The 12,285-nt window shown below is 40.4% G+C and overlaps 1 protein-coding gene across 1 annotated transcript in view; it reads left to right on the plus strand.

The window, feature by feature from the left end:
• The first annotated feature begins 627 nt into the window (after positions 1-627).
• Positions 628-12,285, plus strand: part of LOC149284416 (ubinuclein-2-like) — a 38,092-nt gene continuing 26,434 nt past the window's right edge. The window contains exons 1-4 of the mRNA XM_089496812.1: positions 628-1,038; positions 6,795-6,869; positions 7,016-7,117; positions 7,569-7,706. Of these exons, the coding sequence (XP_089352938.1) occupies positions 628-1,038; positions 6,795-6,869; positions 7,016-7,117; positions 7,569-7,706 (726 nt within the window). The remainder of the gene's footprint in view (positions 1,039-6,794; positions 6,870-7,015; positions 7,118-7,568; positions 7,707-12,285) is intronic.

Genomic DNA, 12,285 nt, shown 5'->3' on the forward strand with positions numbered 1-12,285 from the left:
TGCCTCGTACAGTAGGAGTATCAACAGCGTCCTTGTTACCCTGACAACCGAAGTTAGCGGAAGGTCCTAAGTCACGTGAGACAATACGAGGCGTTCGAAAGGAGTTGTAGACAAAAGAGAGACAAGTCAGTGTTTTTGTATCATTCTCCTTCATGAGACGCGTTGTGTTGCAAGTCATCGGCAAGTTTGAGGAGTTGTTGTGGATAACTTTGCAGAAGTCATAAGCACGTGAACACAAGACTTATGTTGTTTTAGAACACGTGTGAGTGTGGTAGTTTCTTTAGAATGTAGAACCTCGAGGCTTGTTAGAAAAAAAAAATAACAATACCTGTTCGGGCGACTTGAATAATACTTTAACTCCGCCCATACTCAGTGACCTCTTGACGCATGCGTCTGGAAAAAGCGACCCTACTCTTTTTTGTATGTAGTATTCAAGATGGCTACGACATACAGGATGGTTGAGGTGATGGAGCTAGTGCTGGCGAAAAAGACACAGGAGTGAGGCTGACAGCAGCTGGAGTGGTGGTTGTTTACATTGTATAACTGGGATTGGGGATAACATTAAGCAAGGAGAGTCCATAAGGCACGGGTTCTGAAGTGCACCTACTAAAAGTATCTGAACAAGGAATGGCGGAGCCGCGTAGAGTGCCATTTGTGAGCTTGTCACCCATGAAGTCACGCGAGGCCGGCGGAAGCCTGGTAGTAGAACACCATCATCAGCGATCCCCTCAAAATATGCAGCATTCGGCTCAAATGTCGCAAAGGCCGCCGCAGCCGAGGCCAATTCAGACGGCCGTGCAACCGCAAAGGCCTCCCCCGCAGCAGCTGACCATGCATAGATCGCCACGCGAAACACATACTTTGTCTACTGTAGCAAAAGATGTCGATGCTGTGAAAGCTGACGGGCACTGTTTGCAAAAACCTCGGGTTACAGTGAGACTTGAGTGGCCTTTGTCTGAAGCTACGGAAGAAGGCTCTCCTGAGTTTAGTTATCCGGAGCTACTACAAAATGAGTTAAAGCGAAGGCGAGTTGTTACTGTTGGATCAGTGAAAGAGGAACGGACACAGGTGAGATGCAGTAAACTGTTATACATTATGGTGTCGCGAAACTGTCACCCTCAGTGAGAAACGTACCCACAATACACTGTTGCTTGCCATCCACCATCCTGTTGATGCAACATGTTATGTGTACAAACTAGGTGAGTCTTAAGTGTACTCAACCACTAGTATGTGTTTCTAGGCGTTCTGGCAATGCTTGTCCCTCTTTTGTCTGAGCTCAGCATTATCTAGACTGGTTTATAAAGGTTGAAGGCTTTACATTTTTTAAATTATGTAATTGCTTTGGGAATATGTCTTTTTTCATTCTAGGGAACTTTCTTTTTACTCTTCAATCGTAACCTTACTTCTAAAGGAAGTGTTTGTACAAATGGTATCTAGCGGTTTATGAAAAAGCAAAAGTACTGCTGATCACGTCCCACCGTGTGCCTTTCCTTTGTCCTGGTGGGAAAAGCAGGTTGTCAACAGTACTGGTACCAGCCATGTCTAACATATACCATAGAGCCTCAGTATCAAAAGTGACAGTTTTGTTTTTCCAGGAAAGAAAAGTCATGCAAATTCAATAATTACATTGTTTAGCTCAAAGAATGGTACTAGCAAAATAATATTATTGAGACACTATTGTTCAATGCAGCCTCATTATAGATGAATGCATATTAAAGCACATTGATTATGTTCTTTAATATGAGTTTTTTCAACCTGCCCTACTAGTAGTTAATCAGTTATAGAAAAGTGGCAGCAGTTTCTGCTCATATGCATAGCTAGGGTACACTGTGTGGGCACCAGCAGCAGGAGATGTATTTGGCCAAACACATCACCTGGAAAGTGGCAAATGCATATGGAGGGATTCTGTTTTGTTGTCTTTGTAAGGGGGACGTGAGGCGAAAGAATGTAAGAAGTTTTAACTTTTTTTTTTTACCATTTCGTTATTTTTAAAATATCTTGTTTAACGTAAACAAACAAATCTAATAGTTTCTTTCCCCATGTTTTTCCTAAATAAATGGCCGTCTGATCTTTTGACAGGTCTTGCTTTGCCTATTTTATGCTACTTTTTCCTGTATAACGGAAAGCTGAAAGTCACTATAAAACTTATGTTTAAAGTATTTTTTTATACTTAAAGGGTCAGTTTGCTATTTTGACACCCCTTCTAAAGAAAAAAGGCATACTGAAGTAGAAATAAAATAGCTGCAGGAAAGGGGCAAAGGTATATCGGGGTTTCTGCAATTGTCATGGGGATACCATGAAAATTTAAAGGTACTACACAGCTGTCATATGCTTTAAAGTGCATATGTTGGCTGATGTGTCCCTTTAAGTAACAACCCTTAATTATATATCTTAATAACTGGAAATATGTTTAACTGGTAGGATTGTGGCTGGGCAAGAAAGCTAATTTACTGGGTGTGGTGCGAAGACTGATGTATATGATGATACAGGACGAAAGTGCTAGTAATGAGGTTTAACCTAACCCATTGTTTACTGGAGAAACTTAACTCTGGTTGGTGTTACTAAGGTGTAAATGTTAAACTTATTCTTTAAAATGAAACAATATAATAACTTGAACTCAGGCACTGAAAGGGTTCAGGTGTTCTAGCAGCCTCTAACTATTGTTTGTTAAGGTGCTGCTGGTATGCTTGTGTTGAGGTTTTCTTTTTTTTCTTAAAATATGTTTGATTGTAACGAGATATGTTGGTGCCCATGTGTTTTAATAAGATACCGCTACCTGGGAAACTTCCTCTGGCAGTGTCTTTCACTATGTATCATGAATGGCAGGTGGGAGTGCTTGGAGGAGGTCAGACTGCTGCAATATAATGCATAAAGGAGGGCTTTGGTGGGATGACAGAACTGTTTCTAAGAAACTGTAGTATTTCAATAAACTTTTTGACAGGATACCGATCTTTAAGTAGAAAAAGACATTGGCATATTTCACCTCTGTTTACATGATGCAGAACTGATATTTGGAGCCCCCCCCCAAAAAAAAAATCACCGTGCTGGTATGGGCAGTGTACTTGAAATGCCAGTACAAATGTTTTTCGTTGATTACAATTACTCCAATCTGAAGGTTTTTGGTTTTTTTTGTTTTTTTTTTTACATTTGTATAAATTTTATGCTGAAGAACAATTAAGGAATTTAATTGACATTTGCTTTTGTTCAGCGGTAACGTTTTGATTATTTTTGGTAAGTGAGCAAATCATTTTTCTCCGGCATCCACGTGGCAGCAGGAGCCGGAATATCTGCTGCCTTTTCTATTAAAAAAAAGGTTTTAGACTTCATTCTCTTTGCTGATTCCTGATTTATAAGTTCTGTGGCTTGCCACTGAAGAGTGGCTTTCAAGTAGGATTTATATTGTCAAGCTTTGTTCCCAGGTTGTTATCGATTGCCCTGACAGGCTCCTTATTTTTCTCACCATTTTTTTCAGAAAACCAAAAAGAACCTTTACCCAGTAATACAGAGCAAAGGGGGGACTGTACTAAGCATTTTTTGGTGTCAACTATGTGACCCGGTGATGCTAGATAAATAGAACAAAATCTGTGCAAATTGTAGGCCACCAAAAGGGAAACTGAAGTGAAAAATAATTCTATCTTGCTTCAAGGTAGTGTCTCTAAAACTTCACAAGAAGCCATGTCTAATGTTGTTCCACTGGCCTCTTTCATGTATAAACAACTTAAGGACTATTTGGCATCCGTTCCTAGTTCTGATAATGTGTTTATTGTGTACTTCTGATAAGGAAGAGGACCAGGAACACCTAACAGTTTTTCAGCCTGAGGAATCTGGGGATGATATCTCTCAGCATGATTTTTTGAGGCTGCCCTAAAAGACAATGTTCTTTTTTTTTTCATTATTTTGTATTTAAGAAAAAAAATAGTTGCAAGAGTGGAAAAATCCTGAGAAGAAAACTTATGTGTCAGACAGATTTAAGTCTGTTTATTTGTGATGAAAAAGATCAGGCATTCCTGGATTATCCTCGTAAAGTTGTCTGCTTGGGCAGGGTTGAACAGAAAAGCAGAAACCACTATGTGACATGTCTATTTATGGGGCACAGAGTGAGGCCATTTTATCCACCCTGATGGTTGAATGAGCGGGGGTCTATAGGAGCAGTTTTGCCAGACGGAAGTCTTCAGCCAATGGACAATTGGCTGAAGGTAAAAGGAAACCCCCTGTTGACGCCAGGCAGTCTCAACACCCGGTTGGAGGACAACTGGCCTTTTCTTGCACAATGGTGGGACGTTGCTACAGACCATTGGATGTTGAGCATTGTTGAACAAGGTTATTCTTTAGACCTAAAGTCAAGTCCTCTTCAAAGATCTTTTTTGTATCCACAACCAGATCTCTAATATGGCAGTATATATCTGCGTATGTAGGTATATATAAATTATTTTTTTGTGCAAAAAGAGGTGATAGAACATGATTTATATAGCTCCAGCATATTCCGTAGCTCGGTTACAATCCAAAATAACTTAAAATCACACACAATAACACAGTACAAAAGGAGTAGTGGGCCCTGCTCTTGTGAGCTTACAATATAGTCATTGGTTGAGGGGGAAGTGAGACAGTAGGAGAGGACTGTTTGGATAGGGATGACTTGATAAGGGCCGGATGATCTTGGTAGTTGATCGTTCAGATAGCTTGATGATGGCTGAGAGTGTTAGGAAGAAAGGTTGTATGCTTCTTGAAAAGAAGTGGGTTTTTTGAGAGCAGAGAGATAACAAATGGGAAGTTTGGAAAATTTAGATTTTTGGGGATGGGATGCCTTCACCTGCGTGTGGTTAGTGGTGGTATGAGGAAAGAGAATGGCATCTGAGTTAAGGTAGAGCGATGGCAAAATGGAGGGAAAGGTTTGGACTGGTTAGGGGTTGTAAAGGGGAAAATAAAAGCATAAAAACATGTAAGGGTTCATAGTAAGTATTAGAGTGATTGGGACAAAACATTAGAGTTGCCCATGCAACAAAGAGTTTACAGGACTTATTCCTGGTTCCAAAACCAAATGGTTCTTTCCATCCTATTGTAGACCTTACAAATTCATGAAGCAAGATTTGAATATGGAATCTGTTTTTGCAGCAGGCCAATTTCTGTCGAGATGTGGATGATTCTTGTGGATTTAAAAGATGCCTAGCCTGTAGTGCATCAGAGACAGCTTCAGGGACAGGGAGAAAGGTTTCTTCTGTCTCCGCATAAGTGTGGAGACCAGCCCCAACCCTCCCCTGCTGCCCGATCGCTCCATTAAGAGCTATCGGACAGTGTTAACCCCTGCAATGCTGCAATTGTGTATGACACCATCGCGGCATTGCAGGGGTTAATATCTGCCCCCACAAGCTTGTGGGGACTAAATATCAGTCAATGATGTGCTCCTATGGAGCATCAGTATTAAAAAAAAAAAGTAAAGAAAAAACAAAAAAAACAACAACCCAGCACTGACCTGAAAGTCAAGGGTGCTTCCAGGTCAATTGCTGTGAGTTAAGTATCTGCAGCAGTTAAAACCAATCAAAAGTGGGCAGATATGGATCAGATCACTCCTGGCCAATAGGAGTGAACTGATCATTAAGGCAGCCCCTGGATGACCTTGTCCTAGAAAGAGAGAAGGGTCATCTAAGGTAATAATGAAAAAAACCCACAAATTATGAATAAAAAAATAATACATAATTACTACATGATCAGTTTAAGATATTTAAAGTCACTGATTATTGATCGGTCTCCCTGATCAATGTCAGTAGCCTAAACTTGAAATGGAGGGGGGGGGGTAGGCTGTTACCAAACACAAATCAGGTGTGTTTCACACATCCATAACCATTGTGAAACTGCAAAGTGGATGTGAATTTTAAAAAAATCGCTGGTGTGGAATCAGCTGCATGAGACGGGCCAATATGCCCCTTACTAGATTCCCTGAGCTGTCTAGTTTTTGAAAATATATAGTTTTAGGGGTATAAATGAAATATGGGACATCTACCGTGTCTCAAAGGAGACCTGGACCCATTAAACTGATCTGTCAAAATCCCATGTTTGAAAACGGAAATGCGCATGTTCCAATTTTGAACCGGCAGTGCCAAAGAGACATGCCCTAACTCGGGGGGCTGAAACAAGTTGTTTCAGTAATTTCATGTACCCAGGCAATTTTTTTTTTTTTTACTTTTACATTTGTTTTTTTATACTAAAATACTGTGTTTGGATAGAATGGATTTGTTGAAAATGAAAAAAAATGTACTGCAATACTTAGGACAGACTGACACTAAAATGGTTTAAACCAAAAGTGTTAAAATGCCCCTAGTAAAGTACTTTGGGATATCGACTTTATATAATATATACTTTTGTTTAGCAGTTTGTGCCACTATTGGGGCACAAGTCCCAGCATACCACATTTTAAGAAAATCTTGTTTAGAAACAGTGATGCGTGTCATTCAAATTTAACCCTGTAAGTGCCAAAATAAGTGAAAATACCAGGCATATGTGGTGTTTCCAAAAAAGGTCAAATACCTAAATATACTATTCCATTTTCACTGGTTATGTATAGTTTTTATAGGTGAAACTGTGAAAATTGTTCTAATTTTTCCCCACATTTTTATTACTAGATTATGGTGTGTGTGTGATCAATGTTGAATAATATCATAGCAAAAGCCCAAAATAATGCTTTGATCATTTAGTGCAAACATGGTAAAAAATCATGGTGTGTATATATATATGTCAATTGTATGATATATATTGAAACGGGAGAGTTAAGTAATTTGGTTTTGTTTTTTTTGCCAAAGAACGATCCCTTTAATGATGACGAACGAGAGAGAATGGAAGTGGAAAGTCTGGCCAAGAAATTTGAGGCCAAATATGTAAGTATTATTTTTGCCACATGCAGCATCATTATCTGTGAATGCTGGTGAGCCATTCTTTACATTTTTTTTTGTAATTGGAGAGGGGCACAGAAATTAACAAAAATGCCTGCATGGTAATTTGCTTTATTTTGTTTTTTTAAAAGGGAGGTAAAGTCCACAAACACCGGAAGGATCGTATGCAGGATCTCATCGATATTGGTTATGGTTACGATGAGACGGACCCATTTATTGATAACTCTGAGGCGGTTAGTAGTATTAACACTTGAACATCAGGAGCATTATTAACTTTGGTTGAAACTGTGTAACTTCTTTTACATGGATGTCACTTGATAGGACATCATGAATAGATCCTAATTAATCAGACAGGCTTGCAACTTTAGTGTGCCCCCCCCCCCCCAATGATGAGCCCACCAGAATCCGCAAACAGATGACCGTGGAATATCTATCTGGGATAACATTTCATGAACTGACTTATTGCAAAGGTGGCATCTTATCACAGTACCACACTTGAATTCACTGAGCTCTTCAGAACAACCCATTTTATCCCAAATGTTTGTAAATGCTCACTTCATGGCTAGATGCTTGATTTTATTGGAACGCCTGAATTCAATAATTAAGAGGTGTGTCCTTATACTTTTGTCCATATAGTGTATACGTAGTATTTATTAATATACTTTCCTTATCTGCGCTCTCTAGTATGATGAATTGGTTCCAGCATCCCTGACAACCAAATATGGGGGATTTTACATCAACACTGGGACGCTGCAGTTTCGTCCGGCATCAGATTCAGAAAATGAAGATTTTGTTGAGTCTAAAAAACACAAAACCTCTAAAGTGAGTATGTGGCGTTTGTTGTGAACAGTATTTCCTATGGTGAAAATGTAACAAGTGTAGGGCTGCAACAACTAATCGATAATAATGGATAATGAAAATTGTTGTCAACGTTTTTCATTATCGATTAGTTGAATCAATTTTTTTTAAACCCCTTAATGACAATTGCCGGTCCTGGCACGTCCTGGGACCGTCATGACTTTAAACGGGTGCAGAAAGCGATCTACGTTCGCTTTCTGCACTCAAACGGTGTTGCTGTAATGCCTCGACATCGAGGCATTCAGCAACGCCACGATCGGCACTAGGGGCCACGTGTGGTCCCTGCCTGGGGCGTCCACATCCGCCATACATTGTATGGCGGCGGACTCCCGTTTTAAAAGCGCTTAGGAGGCGATCAACGATCACCTTCTAAACTTTAAATGGTGTCGCTGGAATGCCTCGATCAGGAGGCATTCAGCGGCACCAAATACTTACCCCAGTCGCCTCTGCAAGTGATCTGCCCTGTAAAAAAAAAAAAAAAAAAAAAAAAAAGCAAGTTTAAAAAGTTCGCTAGATGGTCTCCAGACCCTCTAGAGAACTCTGGCTCCACTTGCAGGTTGAATACAGTACAGTTGTAACTGTGTTCTACAAGAATGAAAAAATATAAAAACAGGGTACTTAGCTTTTTAACCCTCTATTCATTCCTCGGAACACATATGTGGTAGCTTCCCCAAGGACTCTTCCTTCAAAAAGCCCCTTATAACAGGTATATGGATAAAACAGAATCAGATAGCTAGAATCAGACAGGTACTGCATTCAACCATGCAAGTCAATGGAGCCCAGCTTTCTAATCACAGTGTGATTAGTAAAAATAAAATAAAAATAATAATTAGAAAAAAAATAGTTAAAAAAAAACAAAACAGTAAAATGTAAAAACAATTACCCACTGATGTCCCAAATGTGGCCTTTTAGTTCCCCCAAAAAATGACAAACCCATGCATGTGGGGTATCACTGTACTCAGGAGATGTTGCTGAACACATATTGGGGTGTCGTGTGACAGCGGCATATACCAGGGGCTGTAAATTCATACAAAAGTAGGTGTGTGGGGGGAAAAATACACACAAAAAAAATACTACTGCAAACTTTGAAAAAATGCTGATGGTAAAATGTGTGCATGCAAAGAGTTAAAATACCAGGATTTAAAATACCCTGGGGTGTCTAGTTTTCAAAAATATATGGCTTTATTGGGCACACTGAAATGGCCCGGCTCAAAGATGTACCAAATAGGGCATGGGCAGTCGATCGCCAAACACCAAAGTTCAACATTGAAAAATGCGCATGCCCCAAATGTGACCCTTTTGCCCCCAAACAGCCAGGCAAAATCATTCATGTGAGGTATCGCTGTACTCAGGAGATGTTGCTGAACACATATTGGGGTGTTTTATGATAGTGACATATACCAGAACCTTTTAATTCATACCTGAAGTAAAATGTGTGTGGGGAAAAAGAAAACGCAAAAAAATGACTACCACAAAGTTTGACAAAGACTGGTGGTAGATATGTTGCATGGAAAGAGTTAAAATACTAGTATTTGAAATACCCTGGGGTGTCTAGTTTTCAAAAATATATGATTTGATGGGGAAAAATTGCATTGGCCGGCTTCAAAGATACCCGAAATGGCACATGGGGGGAAGAATTACCAGATTTGGAAAAAATGGCTTTGAAATAGCAAAACGCTACCTGTACTTATTGTCCCATAACGTGTAGAAAAAGCAGGTTTTTTCCTTTACGTTTTATAGATGAGTAAAAGATTTTTCAACTAAAAGTTAGAAACAGTCATTTTTTTCTAAATTTTTCACCATATTTTATACTTTTTTTAATAGTAAATAATATGATACAATCAAAACAATGTCATCTAAAGAAAGCCCTTCTTGTCCTGAAAAAAACCCCCCAATATATAACTTGTGTGGGTTCAGTAAACGGGAAAGAAGAAAATTACAGCTGAACACGAGCAGCGCAGAAATGTAATAAGGGTACAAAAAGTAAAATCAGCCTTTGTCACGAAGGGGTTAAATGTATTTATTTATAAACATACAAAACCAATAAATAACTTATCAGTTCAGTTTCTGTTCCATAAAACGGTCCAGAGGATTACAATAAAAACAAATCACAACAAGACATAAAATCAAAAAACAAAAAAACAAAACATAAAGCTATATGTTGGTAAACTTGGTATATTTTCATATTCAACTTCAATGTTCATTATATTGTTCCAGATTGTTTTTTATCCAACTATCTATTCCCTTTTCCATCCTCAGTTGCCAGATAGCTTGTTGCTTTATCATTCCCCAATCTGAAGTGTTTATGGTGTTCCAATTTCTTGCTATTACTAGTAAAGATGCCATTATGATATGTGTTGTTATTAGGGCTGAAACAACGAATCGATAAAATCGATAATAATCGATAACGGAAATCGTTGTCGACGATTTCCGTTATCGATTAATCGAGTGATCGATTCGTTGTTGGAGCACTCGGCTCCTTTTACTTACCTCCGCGAGCGTTCCCCGCTTCCGCTACACGCGCCTTCTTTTAGTTGCGGTTCGCTCTGTGCGAGTGGCTCCGTTCGCACAGAGCGATGCGCTCTGTGCGAGTGGCTCCGTTCGCACAGAGCGATGCGCTCTGTGCGAGTGGCTCCGTTCGCACAGAGCGATGCGCTCTGTGCGAGTGGCTCCGTTCGCACAGAGCGATGCGCTCTGTGCGAGTGGCTCCGTTCGCACAGAGCGAACCGCTCTGTGCGAGTGGCTCCGTTCGCACAGAGCGAACCGCTCTGTGCGAGTGGCTCCGTTCGCACAGAGCGATTCGTGGGGGTGGGGTTTCAGGGGATGCAGGGCAGAGTGGGGGTGGGGGGGCAGGCCAGGGTAGGAGACTGAGTGCAGGGCAGGGTGGGGGTGGGGATGCAGGGCAGGGTGTGAGTGTGGGGGCAGGGCAGGAGACTGGGTGCAGGGCAGAGTTGGAGACTGGGTGCAGGGCAGAGTGTGAGTGTGGGGGCAGGGCAGAATGTGGGGGCAGGGCTGGGTGCAGGGCAGAGTTGGAGACTGGGTGCAGGGGCACAGTGCAAAGTGCCAGGGCTGGGTGCAAAGTGCCAGGGCTGGGTGCAAAGTGCCAGGGCTGGGTGCAAAGTGCTGGGTGCAAAGTGCCAGGGCTGGGTGCAAAGTGCCAGGGCTGGGTGCAAAGTGCCAGGGCTGGGTGCAAAGTGCTGGGTGCAAAGTGCCAGGGCTGGGTGCAAAGTGCCGGGTGCAAAGTGCCAGGGCCGGGTGCAAAGTGCCAGGGCCGGGTGCAAAGTGCCAGGGCCGGGTGCAAAGTGCCAGGGCTGGGTGCAAAGTTCTGGGTGCAAAGTGCCAGGGCTGAGTGCAAAGTGCTGGGTGCAAAGTTCTGGGTGCAAAGTGCCAGGGCTGGGGCAAAGTGCCGGGTGCAAAGTGCCAGGGGTGGGGCAAAGTGCTGGGTGCAAAGTGCCAGGGCTGGGTGCAAAGTGCCGGGTGCAAAGTGCTGGGTGCAAAGTTTCTTGAACAGTAATAGTCCACCTCTTTTCAGAATGTTTGGGGTTATTTTGTTTCATAAATATTGTGTTTGGGTTTTTGTACTTTGAAAATATTGTTTTTTTATTACATCATAACAAAATAAGAATGTTAATGTAAATTTTAAGTTGTTTTTTAACATCCAGTTCATTAAATTATTTTAAATAAACAAAAAATTTGCATATTGTTTTTTTTATCCGATTAATCGAAAAAATAATCGGCCAACTAATCGATTATTAAAATAATCGTTAGTTGCAGCCCTAGTTGTTATCTTATCATGTTCCTGTGACAGTTCAGACCACTTCATCTGGGTTAATATTACTTCTGGTAGAAGATTAATTTTCACAATTCCACCAAAGGTTTCTAAAATATTTAAGCAGTGTATGTGTTTCCTTATTATAACCAGGGAACTTCTGTCTATGTTCAGACTTGATATAAACTCCTCATATTGGAGGAAGGGGAGGTTTCTCCATTAAATTCTTTATTCTTATCATATGTTCTGAATATTTTTTTGGCAGTGCATCTTATATAACCTCTTATCCTTAATTAGGTAAATCTCTCTCTATCATTTAAGGAATATTCATCTTTTAATTGCCAAAATGGTTTACACGAGTTTTCTATTACTAGGTGAAATATGCCTCCCTTTTCCCACTCTCGTAGGTCTAACTCTTGCACGTTCTTACTTAATACCTTTAATTTTGTTAATGGTAGTATTTTGTTTTGTAGCTCAAGGCGGAATTTTAACTTATCACAATAAGTTAGACTATGTGAGATTACCATACTATCTATCTTCTGTTTTCCTCTCTTAACCCAAAGAAGATTGCTTACATCTGTTGTATCTACTAAAAGTGATTCAGTTTTGTACCAGTCTTCCTGATCAGATAATTAATATCATGATATTTTTTAATGTTGGGCATTCCTAGTCCTGCTTTCTTGGTTTTGATAATGTATCAAAGCCTATCCTAGTTTTTTTTACCTAACCATATATATTTTGAGAATGAGGACTGGACCATCTTTAGTTTGTTTT

Source organism: Sceloporus occidentalis, unplaced genomic scaffold (genome assembly GCF_023333645.1).
Source record: "Sceloporus occidentalis isolate IW3139 unplaced genomic scaffold, rSceOcc1.0.p SCAF_94, whole genome shotgun sequence".
In the NCBI taxonomy this organism is placed as follows: Eukaryota; Metazoa; Chordata; class Lepidosauria; order Squamata; family Phrynosomatidae; genus Sceloporus; species Sceloporus occidentalis.